The sequence below is a fragment of the Haliotis asinina genome, chromosome 6 (genome assembly GCF_037392515.1).
Source record: "Haliotis asinina isolate JCU_RB_2024 chromosome 6, JCU_Hal_asi_v2, whole genome shotgun sequence".
Taxonomy (NCBI): Eukaryota; Metazoa; Mollusca; class Gastropoda; order Lepetellida; family Haliotidae; genus Haliotis; species Haliotis asinina.
Window position 1 is genome coordinate 5,490,449 of NC_090285.1, and position 17,976 is coordinate 5,508,424.

At 41.2% G+C, this 17,976-nt stretch overlaps 1 protein-coding gene across 1 annotated transcript; it reads left to right on the forward strand.

Annotated features, from left to right (window-relative positions):
• The first annotated feature begins 2,310 nt into the window (after positions 1-2,310).
• On the forward strand, positions 2,311-17,140 carry LOC137287510 (organic cation transporter protein-like). Its single transcript, XM_067819848.1, has 10 exons — positions 2,311-2,582; positions 10,690-10,909; positions 11,266-11,369; positions 12,373-12,527; positions 12,888-13,056; positions 13,288-13,503; positions 13,872-14,098; positions 14,868-15,049; positions 15,195-15,346; positions 15,694-17,140. The coding sequence occupies exons 1-10, from the start codon at positions 2,440-2,442 to the stop codon at positions 15,788-15,790; spliced, it is 1,665 nt and encodes a 554-aa protein (XP_067675949.1). The 5' UTR covers positions 2,311-2,439; the 3' UTR covers positions 15,791-17,140.
• The last annotated feature ends 836 nt before the right edge of the window (positions 17,141-17,976 follow it).

Below are 17,976 nucleotides of genomic sequence, written 5' to 3' on the forward strand. Positions count from 1 at the left end.
ACCCCCTCTGTTAGTTCGCGCAGCCTGGGCGTCAGTGGGCGTCTAGTGTTGTTTTCCATCCGCCGACATCGCTATCCGCCTACACTTCATGGTCTGTTGACCGCACAATACGCAGTGATAAACAAGCGTCACCCCTATGATCTGAACCTGGACCCTTCTATTTCAAAGAAGAAAAAGAGGTATACAGAGGTATAAATGGCTATATTTGTTGATATTAAGAAGACGATTTCCCAAGAATGATTAGGTTATATACATTTACTGTCCAAAAGATGTACACAGGGTGTAAATTTGAAGTATTTAGAATAGAACATTACTCAGAATATTTTAACAGCTAATGCTAATATACACAAGGCTTGAATTAGAGAATGACCATTATGCACATTTTGTATGACATATTGTTTGAGTGTAGTTTTGTAAAGGGACTGTAGACCGAATTGTCCTCTTGGCTCGGGATATTAACTGGGCGAAGGACAAATTGAATCAACATTAGAAAATATATTAGTTGATTTTATAGGGAAAAATAACAACTCTCTAAACACTATCTGCCTAATAGTAAAGAAGAATATTTACACTATGAGCAGAAAAGAAGTTAAACCAAACTTTCACCAGATCAAAAGTGAGATCAAAAATACTACAAATCATGTACCACTTATCATTTATTGCCTTTGCACACAGCGGCCAAGCTAACATGAAAAACGTTGCTTATATTGTGACATGTTAGGCCATTTGTAACAATAATCTCTACTAAAAGTTCATTCGCCAATGCTTTACATGTAAATAAATAATGGAATTCATATTGGATATACTTATCTTCCTACTCCACTAATATTCAGTCAACAGTCAATCAAGATCATTATAGCCCTGCTCAGGCGGTTTCATTATAAGAGTAGGGCTGCATTTTTCACCCTATTTAGTCAGTTTTGTTTATGTTGGCGATTGGAGACGTAGGCGAATGGAGATGTAGGCGATTAGAGACTAAACCGTCTGCTCTGGCGCTGTCCTGTAGCCCTCTGTGTATCTGTCGAGGTGTATCTGTAAATTACATGGTTCATTTTGTTCAGGGGTCGTGAGAGTTTGCCCTGAGCATTATATGATCAGTTCCCGCCTCGCAGCTTTGGTAGTAACATACATTTGTTGTGAAGCACACTAAGTTCAATGACTTCACTATCATAGTATCATAGTATGAATAACATGGAATCTCCTTCAAGGAATTTGTATGCGGGTTTCTAGCCTCGTGTACAGTGCAGTTCTCCGAGTGAGTATTTTTGCATGGAATATTTTACGCGCTCGGATTCATTTTGCTGCAAAAAGTATTCCTGTAAATCTAAGGTGACATTTTCTGCCTGTTCAAACGGCAGTGGACCAACTCCTGCTGGGGACGGTCTACGGGATAAGCAGGGTGTCTGAACAAAAAAGTCACGTGTTTTGTCAGAATATAGCAACAGAAATTTATTTATTAGATTCATTTTTGACATTTTATTATATGGACAAGCGTAGTAAACGGGGCTTTTTCCATATGTAAGCATACACCAAGGTGTACTTTGTCAGTACACCAAGGTGTACTTTGTCCATACACCAAGGTGTCCATGCATCAGGGTCTACTTGTCCATACATCAGGGTGCAGTTTTTCCTTACGCCAGAGTGTACTTTGTCTATTCACCATCGTGTACTTTGTCTCTAGAATAAGGTGTACTTTGTCTGTACATCAGGATGTACTTTGTCTATACATAAGGGTGTACTTTATCTATGCATTAGGGTGCAGTTTTTCGTCACGCCAGGGTGTGCTTTGTCTAACACCATAGTGTACTTTGTCTCTGCATCGGGGTGTACTTTGGCTCTCATCAGGGTGTACTTTGTGTCTGCACCTCTGTGTACTTTGTCTAAACATCAAAGTGTACTTTATCTTTACGTCAGGGTGTACTTTGTCCATACACCATAGTGTACTTTGTCTCTACATCAGGAAGTACATTGTCTATACATCAGGGTGCACTTTGTCTCTTCGCCAGGGTGTACTTTGTCTATACACCAAGGTGTACCTTGTCTATAAAACAGGGTGTAATTATGCATACCTAAGGGTGCACTTTGTCCATATCCCAGGGTGTACTTTGACTATACATCAGGGTGTACTTTGGGCCGTAGATAGGACCGTGAGAACAAGACGTAAATTTCAGTATGAACGTTCTCCAGATAACTGGCCAGGTTTCAGGAATACAAAGTCTTGCATCATACGGTACGTGGATGAATCTCTGCCCTTCACTTACACCGATAAGATCTGCTCCCCGTTCGTGTATTTTACAAGCTTAGCTCTGTATTACTGTCCTTTGTGTCATTGCTTGAGGCGCCGTGCCCTCATACCCGTCAGCACTGTCAGCATAGCAAGCCTCTCTTTCGCCATCCAGTTGACCGGTACATCGAGGGAAACATTTAAAACGGAAAACTATGAAGTTTGATGACATTCTAACTCACCTTGGTGAGTTTGGGCCGTACCAGAAACGAATATACGTGTTGGCATGCATCCCTGCAATATCTGTAGCATTCCAGACCCTTTTACCTGTGTTTTACCTGGCTATTCCCGACAACAGGTAAGTGCAATACACGCTCCTTGTTTACATTTTGTGGTTCTGTGCCCCACGACAGATAGATCTTGTATATATAGAAACAGCATTTTAACATGGAAACAACCGATGACTACGGTAATATAGCCACATATATGAAACGTGTCTTGTATTGGTTCACCTGATAACATATATTTAATCAAATTATAGGTAATTTCTACTGAGCTCTGCGTGCGACAGGCTGTAATCTAGTGCTATCCCCACACAATATTAGAGGTAAAGATGCGTATTCATCTACCAGGATGGGTGCTTGATTTTAGGTTTAATGCTAGAAACTGCAACTGAGCAATACTCGCATCATATTATGAAATGGAGTGTCATGACGTTAATTTCATACTTCACAATCCACGAATCACTCCAGACAGAAATATGGAGTTTCATACATTGACCTCCCTATATTTAGAGATCAGCATGGGAGAAGCTTATTTGTTGGAGCAATAACAAACAATCGTATGCATACATTTACTGTAAGATGTCACATGAAATTCTGGTTTCCTCTGTGTGTTTCAATTTTTAGATCGCGTTCAGAATTAATTCTGTTGTGCATTTTGATTATGACACCATGCATATACAGGTGTGTCTGTGTTTCCATGTATTCGTATAGTCATGTCGTCTTCTACTCGTCCGAGCACATGGCTTGTGTATATCGCTTAGCTATTGACATGGCAAGCACTTGAACCCCAATCAGTCACAGTACATTGACTCCGAGCCGCCCAACCTTGAGGTCTCCTCACACTGTCCACAAGGCAGGTATTAATACTTACCGCTCTTAACACCTTTTTGGTATAACGCGACCGGAGTTCGAACCACCCAGCTTCCGTTCTCCGAGCAGGCGTTCTCCGTACATCACCAAAGATAGCTTATTCGTGCGTTTGTCTGAAGAAGTCTAGAACACACTGAGTACCATATCTGTTAGTGACTGAGTATGGTTTTACGCCGTATTAGCAATATTTTACGGCGGCACGGGATGGGGGGTGACAAAATGGGCTTTACACATTCTACTCATGTGAGGAATAGAACTTGGGTTTGGGGCGTGACGAGCAAACGCGTAAACGATTGGGCTACTCTACCGCCCAGTACCATACCTGTATATAGCGTATTGGGACCGATACAATAGCACTCGGTATACCCTTGGACATACCAAGTACCGTCACTATTCGATAATATTTCATGAACACATGTTCATGATACAATCGGAATGTCCTGACTCACTTTTTATTCTTGACCACAAACTAACATTACATTCAGATTCAGACAGACACGACTGTATGACACGTGCAGGTCACCTGATTTATAGGCAATCACGTGCTGCGTGCGTGCAAGATAAGCGTGACTTGACGCTTTCATACAAGGCATTTTTTATGCTGACTGGATTGTTTGAACTGTATGCCTAGAACTGATAGTTCAATGACAGCAATAATACATCTTTACTCCCAACATGCCGTTGCAAGGTCTTTATCAAAACAGACTATTTAACAAGAAATTCATTCTGGGGTATACTAGGACACATTTATAGATACGTAATGTTTTCAAAAAGTACTTCAGTATTATGAAGTCGATAAGTAAACATGGTAAGTGGGGAGTATAAATATTGTATATACACAGTACATCAACAGCTGTGGCGAATGTGCGGCCACTTGATGGGGCACTGCTATCTCTTCAGTGTGGGTGTCTGTTTTATTCCAACCTTGAAGTAACAGCCGTGAACACTAGCGGCATAATACGGTTAATATCTGTGGGGACAGTAAATGCAGTCTGGGTCTTTTGCAGTAGTTGGCCGTACATGAATCATCATTGGTAAAATTCCCATAGACTTGCATGTTAAGTAGCTGTTGCAAGAATAATTTTCATAAATTTAGTTTCGATTGCTTTCAATAGTTACCTACCAGCTGAGAACATATTTCAGCTACCTACACGTAATTTACATTTAATTTTGCAATGATTTTTGAAAGAAAATTGCAACTATTTAAACAACTTATTTTAGACATACCAGTCTGGATTATCATGGCTTTCTATGGGAGAGATTAAAAGTAGTACTCATACACGGTGCTTAATCAGGTGTCATTCGATAACTAATCAACTCAAAGAGAAGAAACTGTGTGTCGTAACTGAGGATGATTTCCAAGATGCTTGCAAACTATCAAAATTAGAATGACTTCAACTCAGTTTATTAATATTACTGATGCAGCAGTGAATTAACATGTAAGTCTATGGAAAATCCACTAATGATGGCTCACTTGTGGCCAACTACTACATGAGCGGTGGTTGTTATGTAACAAGAATCAAACAAATGCGAGTGAAGTGATCTATTATTATCTACCCGTAATAATAACCCGAAATGGTCGTGAAAGATAGTCATACAATACTGAAGTTGGGACAAAGGTCTAACCCTAAAGACGATTCAAAACCGGGGCACCTTGTGAACCTGGCTGTATATATGTATATATTCCGTAGACAGGACAATAGACACATTGCTTTCATACCGGTCCCCGGGCCTACTCGTCACGTGAGTTTGTAGTTACGGAGGATTTAGTCACACGCGACTGCACACTATCGGAACATGCATTATATTGGGAATTTACGGCTGTCGGGGCACGTTGGGACATGGGAATGTCACGTTCAAGGAGCAGGTACGCAACGTAATTGGCGAGATTCTGCTGCTGGTACCGTAAGCCCCATCCGAAGTCTACCGTAATGCGGAAAACCGTTAATGTTTACCATTTAATGATATAAACGAGCCACGAAGAGATACATGGGTACACATAAGGTTTGTACCATACACGAGGCATAGAGAAAAATGTTCATACAAATACGAGGCGTACAGAAATAATTTGCCTGCACATATTACCTTGACAACAATTTTAAGTCAGTTTAGTTTTCAAAACGCATAAGGTCGATATCGTTGCATAAAGTAAACGCTATTTAAGGTCAGAATTGTAAAGGTCACATGCAACGTAAAACACGATACCTTTCGGTATGCAAATACCGAAACAAATCATCAAAAATGTCAATTCAACCTATAAAGTTGAAAAAAAGCGATGAAAAAAAAGCCCGCGAAATCTGAGTTCAAACGATAAATGAGATATTGTTGGCATGACACGGGTTTCATCATTTAGCTGATGTGAACATTTTTATCAGGCCATAATCTTGCTAGATTTAAACGTGTATTGTAACTTAAAAAGTCGGAGAGAGTGACATAGTTACAAAATGACGTGAAAACTCACCAGCAAAACGGGCCACTGACTGTTGAGATTTACTGGTCCGACTGGATTTTTATCAGCCAAGGGCTAGCTGGCCCGTAGCTATTTCGCACGATGGTTTCCAATCGCTCAAGCTCTGGGACACCTCACATAAACAGAATGCATGGCCACACGCTGCTGCTAGACATGCAAAAGGCAAAAGTCAGTCGTTACACGGGATATGTCGCCATTCGTCTTGGAGAGCCTGGACCCCTTCCAGCCTAGTTCCCACTAACGCGTCAGCGCAGCAGACCCCAGGAACTAGTTCCCAAAGATGTTCTCGCTGTCGACCACGACGATTCACGACATCCCTACGGTGTTCTTTTGGAACCTTTTCCGAAAGCGTGGAGGCCATGGCATCACGGAGGTGTCCTTTTGGAGCCTTTTGGGTAGCGCGGAGGCCATGAAATCACAGAGATGTTTTATCGGAACCTTTTGGGTAGCAAAATTGATTCATGTTGGGTGTTTCTGCTTAAACAATGTATGATTTACAATTTGCGACTTGTAAACACATGGTGAGGGCACAAAACAGACATATATTTGTAAAGTGTAGCGAATGATGCAATACTGAAATGTCTCTGTGTGGCCACGCCTCATATCCAATAGAACACCCTTCTGTTCAGCAATAAGTCACACTATTATCTATTCTGTACCTAATAGTGCGTTTGTGCTACCAGTGTGTTTATAACTTCAGCATTCGTATGTGTACATGGACTGATGCACCGAAATGCACCAAAATTCAGTCATAAAAAATCATTCATCAAATTCAGTCATCGTAAAACCAGAGTTTGGGGAACTGTTGAAAAAAGTTGACGACTCCAGACGGATGGTATCAGAACTCATCGCCTCATATGTGGAAAGGTCTTGACACCTACACAGTCTACCTAGATAACAAAAGGCAAGAACTGTACATAGTTGCAGGGTGCTATAGTTCTCAGATGAAAGTCACTTCAACTTGTTCCGAAATGATGGCCTGTTCCGTTTTTTATTTGGGGAGAGTGAATGCACTTTACTGCATCTACGATGAGCGGAATGTCTGGTCAACGGAGGAAGGGGTCTTTATTCAAAGATATAGGGATGAAGTCTTGTGGTGCCCTTCTTTCGTCAACAACTTCTGCAACAGGACAATGTGCGATTCCATTCATCTGACGTTTTGGGGATTATCGTAACAGGTCAGCACGTCAACATGCACAAACATCTCTAATAATCTTACACAACGTGTATCTCACCCATCAAAGATTTTGGGGTGGGCAGGAGGGCAGGGGTTGCAACACACGCTCCTACAGACCTGTTTGGTTACATGAAGGTAAATGAGCCATCAGAAACAACGTTAGTCATATTGTAAACAGTCAATCTATCTATGTATCTATCTATGTATCCATCCATCCATCCATCCATTCATTCATTCATTCATTCATTCATTCATTCATTCATTCATTCATTCATTCATTCATTCATTCATTTATTTATTTATTTATTTGGGGAGGCACGCCCAAACTATGTGAATCCCATTTCTGGTGTCCCCCGCTGTGATATTGCTGGAAAAGTTCGGCGTCAATCCACACTCACGAAGTCCCTTTGTAGTATTCATTGACGGTAGTTAAAACGACTACGTTATTGCATAAGTGCTGAACCGAGAATCAGTTAATATGCACATGTACTGAAGATGTACCACCGGTTGGAGCAGTTTTATCAGGTATATCGCAATATGTCAACTTAGTGTCAGTGGAAAGCCATTTTCCCGCACATCTCACCACTCACACGGGCACAAATATACATACTCTCTTGGGATATGATTCATGAGATGTTTTTGCTTGTTGCTGTTAACATATAATGAAGATGCATCGCATCGGTTGGCTGTCGCTAGGTCATTATGTACATGTTATTCAGCTCGATGAAACGACCTGCTGTGATGTTTGAATACACCGATACATATGCACCGTAAAATTACCGAGAGAACACACAATATATGCACGTTCTTTCCAAAATCCTTTCTTGCGTTTTGGTCGTTTTGTGTGGCGCTCTATATTCAGGCCCTGTCCATGATAGAGAATGTATAAAGTGTTTGTACCGAGGATAAATGTCGCTCTCCTGAGAATGCATGATAACTGCCTGATTTACCAGACATGTCATAATCATGCTAATTTAACAATGCCATATCCGAAGCCGCGTGTTCCTTTCACACAGGTCTGTGGTGATTATGTCTTCCCCTAGTGAGTGAGCATACGGATGGCTTTATAGGGCATGTCAGCCTGGCTGAGGAGAACTGGCAGCCATTCAGAAACAAATGGTCATATATAGTCATATATAATCTGGTAGAGGTTCCGTATTCAACGAGATACCTTTTCTCAAAAGTGTAACTTAAGTTGCAGGTACATCGATGACCTAATAGATCGTTCAGTTACCACGAAACAGCCCATTGTGAGCATCCCCGTCCAGAGACTTAGCCACCACAACTTTAAATATATATAGCAAGCAAGTTAGTCTGGTCTTTGAATGTCATTTAGAAGTGAAAATACATAAGAATGAAGATTTTTATGGATATCAACTTCTTTATGAGAGAACACAACGTTTCGGAGTTAATGCTTACTCCTTCATCAGGTGATTGAGAAAGGGATACAGAGGTGTATTTATATGTACAGGTAAAACAATAACAAAGTAACAAGTGGAATGAGTTAACGAAAGCTAGTATAAACAAGCACTGATAGGAAGCCGATAGTTAAGATAACAATGATGGAAGCCAATGGTAATGCATTACAGTTGATTGGATATGTTTACATAACATGATTGGGGATAAGGGTGGAAGCCAATGGTGATACATTACGCATGATAGGATGATGTACATAACACACGATAGGGGGTGAGCATGTTTACATGAGGATTGGTGATGTACAAACACAAGACCCTTAAGGACCGAGAACCCCGCCCCAAACCTTCTCCATCACCCATCAGAGTAACCATACCCTACCTTGGCCCCATCAGTCATCAAATATCACGCCTCATCAAGACCAAAGCCAGCATCGATGTCACCTTCTCCAGTGGCAAGACCATCAAGACCTACCTAAAAGCCAACGGTAAAGGACCCAGCGGTGAACACCCTAACCCGAGAGGATGCATCTACCAGATCCCTTGCAACTGTGGCGACCTATACATTGGAGAAACGCTGAGACCAATCAACACCAGAATGAAGGAACATCAGACCTCAGTCAGGAAACTCGACCAGAAATCGGCCATCTCTGAACACATACTCAAGAACCCTGAACACTCAATTCGATGGGAGGACACTAGGATACTATCTACCAACAACAACAACTGGCGCCAAAGGAAACTGCAAGAGGCCATCGAGATCCGGAGACAGAAACCAGCCATCAACCGCGACCAAGGAGTGTACCTACCAAGTGCCTGGGACTTATTGATAAATTAATCTCATCTACCTGTGTACATTCTATCTATGTAATTCATGTATAGCCTATCTACCCGAGTACATACTTGTGTTTGTACATCACCAATCCTCATGTAAACATGCTCACCCCCTATCGTGTGTTATGTACATCATCCTATCATGCGTAATGTATCACCATTGGCTTCCACCCTTATCCCCAATCATGTTATGTAAACATATCCAATCAACTGTAATGCATTACCATTGGCTTCCATCATTGTTATCTTAACTATCGGCTTCCTATCAGTGCTTGTTTATACTAGCTTTCGTTAACTCATTCCACTTGTTACTTTGTTATTGTTTTACCTGTACATATAAATACACCTCTGTATCCCTTTCTCAATCACCTGATGAAGGAGTAAGCATTAACTCCGAAACGTTGTGTTCTCTCATAAAGAAGTTGATATCCATAAAAATCTTCATTCTCAAGTTAGTCTGCCTCGAATGTATTATTTTTAGATCTATGTCTGTATGACAAAAGAAATGATGTCAGCTTTCCAGTACCGAGTCAACTTTCATTCGTGTCTAGCATCATTCAAACAGCCTCAGTATGTGGTGTTTACCTTGCACGACTTTGACGTACTATACATACAGTGATCATGCTCGGTGTATTATGATTACTAGGAAGTCACACGACTCTTGCTCAGCGGATGCTCGATGATAGTTACTACATCCATGGGACTCGTGCAGGTCCGGGTACAAGAGGCCTTCAGCAACCCATGCTTATCATGAAAGGCGACTGCTTATCGTTAGAGGCGATTAACGGGATCGGGTGGTCAGGCTCGCTGACTTGGTTGATACATGTCATCGGTTCCTAACTGCGCTGATCGATGCTCATGTTGTTGGTCACTGGATTGCCTGGTCCAGACTCGATTATTTACAGACCGCCGCCATATAGCTGGAGTATTGCTAAGTGCAGCGTAAAACAAATCTATCTCACTCACTCACTCACTCACTCACTCACTCACTCACTCACTCACTCACTCACAACGTCCAAGGCCTCAGTAAATGTTCAAAATGTGTTATAGGGAGGTGACACCGGGACAAAAATATGTCCTATACAATTCCGGATTTAAGCTTGAAACCGTTGCCGAAACAAATAGCTATAGCCTTAGTCTATAATGGATACGACCAGTGGAGCAGGACTAGTATCATCACTGTTTTCATTGCTTTTCAGAAACACAAGCTCATGACACAATCAGTGTTGTGCAGACAGTATGGACATGATGTCCTTGCTCGAATATGAAGTACATGTTTTGTTTTAGATTCACCACCTCAAAATATATTATGTGGAATCGTGTGATAAATGTTTCGTCGGACTGTTGTGTGAATATTGTTTGTGAATCTGCAGATGCAATAAATGTATTGTTCAGTAACAAAATGTTATTTCAAGGTGTGCAGTCCCTGGTCTAGCCAATGATACCTACAAGAGTCAGGGTAGCGCTCACGACATCATCGTCAACAGAACCATTCCCTGGGAACGTAATGACGACGGTGTATCCAAGCTGTCAGAGTGCAACGTGTACACTAACTTCACAGCGGGCAACGAGACACAAGAATGTACATCCTGGGTGTATGACAAAACCACATTCACCTCCACAGCTCTTGCGCAGGTGAGTGTACATATCGTCTCATGGTTAATTTGCAATTATAGTTTGACAGTCGAAAAGCCACATAATCATTCCCCTGTTCGACCAAGATGACGGGCTGCCAAGTCATGACAGGAGTATTGTAGTGGTTGTCGGGCTACCAATAATATGTATGTCAATTGTGGGAATGGCGTGCTTATGTCTTTGTTGGGTACAGTGTGTTTGTGTCTGGTACCACCCCCCCCACCCCCCATCCCCACCCTGTCTCGTTGCTGGAATATTGCCGAAGAGGCGTAAAACTATATTCACTCACCTACGTCGTTTCGAACACCTCGCATCATCTTTTACTTTCAGTACACTAAACTTTCATGTTTATCTAGTTCAACATCGTGTGTGGGAACAAAGGATGGAGAGCGACCTCTAACTCCATCACCTTTGCGGGCAGCCTGGTTGGTGCAATCTTCCTGGGGCTGCTGTCTGACTTGTAAGTACCTACACTGAGTACACATGACAACGATCACGTGGTATCCAGGAAAATCCATAAATATCAATTACCCGCAAAAGTGCAAATATCAGAGTGATGGATGGAAGATGGCCACTGTGTACAAACAGGTCGTTGACTGTTAACAAAGAGTGTTTCTGTGGACGAATGGTTGAGGACGAGATGTGTCGAAATGTAATACGTCACATTAACCTGTCTTTGAATTTGCACTAAATCCCGAATTAATGCATGGCAGAGCACGCTACCTTGACACGCGCACCTAAACTACATATTTTACCAATGCAACAGCACGGGTCTTTTTCACTCATGCGTTGACTTTGAAAGCAAAGGGGACAGACTACTTGTGGACAGTGAGTGTTTAGTTATCGTGTTGCTCGGAAACAGGGTTTCGCAATGCAAGGCATTGTTAGGAATATGTGAAAATATTTAGCTATAAGGTGTCATGGGTGTCCAGCAAACACCATAGGCGTCATAGTAAGTTTCCAGAAATATTAATATCCAAAAACAGTATGATCTCTATGGAGACGAGATGTACAGCATAATTTCACATCTACCATATTCGGTTAGTGCAACAACATAATCCATACGAAAGTGCCCCATTCACAGCTGGGACAATTCCTCGTCTGAGACAAATTTGTGGCAGGACTTTACGCGAAAAGTTGAGACAGCATGCTTGAACGTATACGTCACCGACAGGCACGCAGGGCTTGATGTAGACACCATCTGATGTTCAGGAGACTAGGGTTATCACAGATGAGTAAAGGATTCACCTGAACAGCTCTGCTGGTCATAAAAAGGTCTGCAAGCTTGCGTTTCCCAACGTCGTCAGCTATGTGGTAGAAGTGAAATGATAGGGGCTTCTTTACAACTCCTTTGAGAATATACCAACTACTGTTGAAGGCTTATTTAAATGGATTATTTGAGTACAAATGTACAGACTTCATTCATTCATTCATTCATTCATCATTCATTCATTTTCTTTCAGGATCGGCAGAAAGAAGACGTTTTTCTTGAGCATATTCTTCCACTGTGCTTCTAGCATCAGCATTGCTTTCGCCCCCAATATGGTGGGCTTTGTTGCACTCAGGTTCATCAACGGTGTCTCCAGCACTGGAGTCTTTATGACCTCCTTTGTAATTGGTAAGTTCTACAAGTATTATGGGGCACAGGCACAGGCACAGGCACAGTCATTCCAGGGCCCGCAAATCGCTATGTACATTTACGTTCTATTTTTACAGTCCGTGAATCCCAGGGGCGGTGGGGTAGCCAGGTGATGTGATATTACTTGAATATTGCTAAAAACGTCGTAAAACCATACTCACTCACTCACACTTAAGTGTTTTTCGCCAGAGTGGGAAACATCTGCTCACTCTACCGTCATGAAAACATGTCAACGTAAAATCAATCACCTATATATATATTTTTTTGTGCACTCAGTAAACTTTGTATTTTAAGAGTATATTTGACGCTGCATTGAATATTATGGAATCACAATTGCAGGAATGGAACTTGTCGGGCCCTCCAAAAGAGTACTTGCTGGAATTGTCATCGAACTATTTTGGTGCCTCGGTCTGTTCATTCTGGGGGCCCTGGCCTATGCTCTTCGAGACTGGCAACATCTGCAACTGGCTGTCTCAGTGCCGCCCGTACTTATGTTATTGATGTGGTGGTCAGTGCTTTCTCCATTTCTCATTTCTCCATTTCTTGTAGTAGTGATACTATTCTTGATCAAAGACATTTTTGTCTATCATTAATTAAGATGGCATGTCTCTGGTTGTGTTTCTTTTGACTCTGCTAGGTACCTCATTTGTTGGAAATTGAATTAATCTTTACACGAAAATGTTTGGGAACGTTTCCATGTGGAAGTCAGTTCTCAACATTACACCTTTCTCCTCCTCAGGTTTATTCCTGAGTCTGCAAGATGGCTGCTGTCACGTGGGAGGGATGCTGAAGCAGAACAGATCATACGCAAAGCGGCAGAAGTGAACGGCGTCGACCTTCCTCCTAAAATCTTCGACAAATCAACACTGGATGTGAACCAGCCTCGAGCAAAGGTGTGGGAGATGTTCACTACGCCAGTTCTCCTTATAAGGACTTTGGTCATATTCGTGAATTGGTGGGTAAGACACGCTATCTATGTTACATGATTACATTGCTTAGCTTCATTCCATGTTTGAACTCTGCTGTTTGGTAGTGGTTGATGTCTGCTGGACACCTACTACATACGACCATCAAATATAACATATATATATATAACATCATTGGGTAATGAAATATGTCATGTAGTCGTTGTAGTGTGAAATGTATAAATGTGTTTATCGATATGTCACCTAAAATATACTACATACAGCATGTATTTTGTACTTTCTCCGACTGTAATTGGTGAGAACTCATCGACTGGTGAATAAGGAAAGACCAATCGATGTGTATTTGTGGTTTATAACCATTTAAAAACAATGCAAAGATTTCATGGTGTGCTTGCAGGTTTGTAGTCAGCATGGTGTACTACGGTCTAGGACTTAACGTCCAAAACCTCAGCGGAGACATCTACCTCAACTTCACCATCGCTAACATCATGGAGACTATAGCTTACGCCCTCTGCATCATCTTGCTCGACCGTACCGGAAGGAAGAAACTGCATTGTGGGAGTATGATGCTGGGTGGAATAGCTTGTCTACTCACCATGTTTCCGGTCATGTATGGCGACAGCTGTAAGATTATACTAATCTTCTCATAATAACCGGAATGACATTCACATTAATTTTACCATAATAATCTGTGATACCAAACACGAATAACGAGAAACAACATCATGAGAACTGCTATTATTGGTAACTTAAAACCAAAGAGTCGGAAAGTTGAGTTATACTCATGGAGACAAATAAGCGAACACATGTATGAATACTAATGTCAATACTATAAATAACGTTTTTCTGAAAGTGTATTTTCTGAACCTAATATTGCCGCGCGTAAGGAGAAAATACAAATATGCAGCAACTCTATGTTTGATAGGGCAACTATTACTTGTAGGAATATCTTGTCCTAAAATGGTCACACATTTGTGTACTGGGAAGATCTAACAAACTATACAACGATCCTCAAAGCCTATCTGATCAGGGTCACAGCATGCAAGGACTCAGGTTTTATGCTGAACATAGATAGGAAACTTTATCAAATTTAAACTCATATCCGATAAAATTCTCAATACTGACTTACATCATCTGTTTGCTTGTTGCTAAAATGTTCCTGGGTTGGTTTGAGCAGAGTTTTTTATAAATTGTATTCGTGAAGATCCCGGTTACAACTGGCTCTTCAGTAACTCTTGCTTTGACCCAAATAGCATAGATCGATGCTCATGCCGTTTATCACTGCACTCTCTGATCCAGACTCGATTATTTACAGACCACCGCTATATAAACTCTCTCTCCCACTCTGTTCTATAAAATGTAGAGAGGGTTATTTACACATAACTTGTTTCAGCTCACGCCTGGATTACCACGACACTATCAATGATTGGGAAACTGGGTGCTTCGGCAGCTTTTGCCATCATATACGTATTTTCTGCCGAACTTTTCCCGACTGTTGTCCGTAGCTCCGGGATGGGCGCCAGCTCCACATTTGCACGTGTGGGCGGAATTATCTCCCCTTATGTCGCTGACCTGGTAGGTATAACAGCAATGGAGGACTTTTAATACGCTTACGGTATTCTCTATAAGAAAATATGATGCGTTTCGTATTCTGACTTTCTCTGAAATTACTGAGTCCGAACATGAATCGTCAATGTCAGGCACGTGATCTGTTATACAGGGTCTATTAGTGGGTGGTGATCTGAAGGTGGCGCTGCCATTGATTGTTTTCGGAGCCGTGAGTGTTGGCGCGGGTCTACTTTCACTTCTACTTCCGGAAACCCTGAACCGAAAACTCCCGGAGACCATCGACGACGCCAAAGTGTTTGGAAGGTAAGGCAGTTAAGGGATCGTACATAATTTAAGACAAGGTTTTAATAATGATTTTATGGGGGTTGGGTAAAACCCATCTTGTTCTTGCGGTAAGAGGCGACTAACGGGATCGGGTGGTCAGGCTCGCTGACTTGGTTGACACGTCATCGGTTCCCAATTGCGCAGATCGACGCTCATGTTGTTGGTCACGGGATTGTCTGGTCCAGACTCGATTATTTACAGATCGCCGTCATATAGCTGGAATATTGCTGAGTACGGCGTGAAACTAAACTCACCTACACGCTAAAAATTATAGTTGCTCTATATTCATTGTAAAATTAATACTTGATAATACTTTATTTCTACAGAACGAACAGCAGTACGGACTACTATCTGGATACTTTGGAAGATACTGACATTGACAAGGGCAGTTCGTCTAAGAAGAAAGAGAGCGATAAATTCTAAATAACATGATCATGTGAAAAGTAGAATATCATTTCATATTTCTGTTGATATATATACAAAACATATTTTCTTTCCCTCTTTCACACCAGTAGTATGTACTCATTTCAATAATGTTATGCCCTCGTCTATAGCAACATACATTGTATTTTGTATCATGTTTGGATTTGCTGAATATAAATGTTGAATTTTTCCAGTATTCTTAATGACAAGTTTAATGAGCTATGCTAATGGTGTTCATTAAAGATACTAATATGTAATACTATGAAACAGATAAAGCGATCTTTAAGAGTGATAACTTAATGTAAGCCTTAAGCTGATATATGCAGTATGCCCTTTACCTTGACAAGATTCTAGACAGTACCATACACGTGTGATTTGACATGAACTGGACGAAACAAAATAAAAAGAAACCGTTATTGGACAGACACTCAGCACACCTAAGGTCCAAAAAGCAGCCCTGATATCACTATAGATTTACCATTCCTTTTTGTTTTACTGCCAACCACCGTAATAAATGGGTGTGTACTTTCTTTTGTCCGTCAGTGTAGTACATGAATCTTTGTTAATGTCCATGTAACAATCGTAGGAATCCTTTCTGAAATATATACAGATTCACAATTAGAGTGTAAAGTTGGTGAATGTGCTATTGTTAACCGAAGCACAAGGTGAAGGGTTAGTTTCAGAACAAAGTGTATAAACGGTTAAGGACTGAACAACAGCTGTTATACAACCATATTGTCTGACATTGTCTTAAGGGCTTTCAAACGCTCCTACCTCCCACTCGCATAATATCTCTACTATTTCCAAATCATGTACCAATAACCATATTTGAGCAGCCTTAGGCAAAATCTGTATCTCATGAAAAAAAACACCTACGCAAGCAATATCTATGTTTCTATTAAATGAATCAGATCATCACCTGCACGTACATAATGTACATAGTATTCAGTACCAGCGTCGCTAACTTCTGGTTGACATTGAAGATATATTTTACTCATTTTCCGCACTTTTTGGAAGATTTCCTGAAATGTTACCTTCAGTTTCAGAGGGGGCGATGGGGTAGCCTAGTGATTAAAGTGTTCGCTCGTCACGTGGAAGATCGCGGTTCTATTCTACATATAGGTACAATGGGTGAAGACGTCATCAACTGTACTGCTACTAAAGTTAACTGACTATCACTGTCGCTATAGGTGTTTCATCCTCAGTAGTCACCCCTTATCATGATACATCTAGCCAGCATCCCACCGATATATGTTCATCCATCTAACTTATCCAAGTTACGTCACGAAATCCTTTTGTTCTGCACCTATTTCTATTTGTGGGCAATATGAAATAAATTATTTTTATCAAGTAGTATGTTTGTTTTGGCTTAAGTAAGCTACTAAACAACCGGTCGATGACAGTCATCTAATATGCATGTGATATATGTTTGTAATTTGTGATTATACGACATCCCATTATCATGTAGACGTCCAGAGGGTTGATTATAGTGTGAGCTTAAGCAATGTAAAGAGTAGCCGATCGATGACAGTCGTATGATACAGTGGAAGTTGTCAACCGGCGTCTGTCCCATCCGGCAAGTTGTCAACACTGGCATAAAATCACAGTCCCGTCCGTGGCTTGTATATTTATCACCAGCTCTCCAGCCGGCACATCGTCCAAACCGGATTATTTCTTCAGTCCCAGTGAGTGCTGGTTTAGACAGCTTCCTCTGTATATGTATACTGAAGAGCAAAAGAAACACTTCTTGAAATGGAACGCTTGCTTTCATAAGCTTTCATTTTTTCGAAACTGCGTGTCCTTTACGGTTCAATATATTGTATATGTTTATATGTTGCTGCATGACACGACGCTTTCAGGTAGACGTGACACGACGCTTTCAGGTAGACGTGACACGACGCTTTCAGGTAGACGTGACACGACGCTTTCAGGTAGACGTGACACGACGCTTTCAGGTAGACATCCGAAGTGTTTATTTTGGGATGAAGTGTTCATCTGCATACAGTTGATTTGCACTCTGGCAAATATCTCGATGTTTCGATTCAAGCTATGCAAATTTCCTTTTTCCTAGATCATGGTTAGATTTGTGATCAAACGTCTTTCCACAATTGTGTGAAGTGACTGACAGCGTAAAATCTTCGTCAGTTTTATCTACATGTCCAGCACAACTCCTGAAGCTGCAGTCT

Excerpts from the sequence above, each read along its gene's own strand:
- LOC137287510 (XM_067819848.1), top strand. The coding sequence starts at position 2,440 with ATGAAGTTTGATGACATTCTAACTCACCTTGGTGAGTTTGGGCCGTAC. Across the intron at positions 13,504-13,871 it reads TTGGTCATATTCGTGAATTG|GTTTGTAGTCAGCATGGTGT; the intron begins GTGGGTAAGACA and ends GTGTGCTTGCAG. Across the intron at positions 14,099-14,867 it reads GGTCATGTATGGCGACAGCT|CTCACGCCTGGATTACCACG; the intron begins GTAAGATTATAC and ends AACTTGTTTCAG.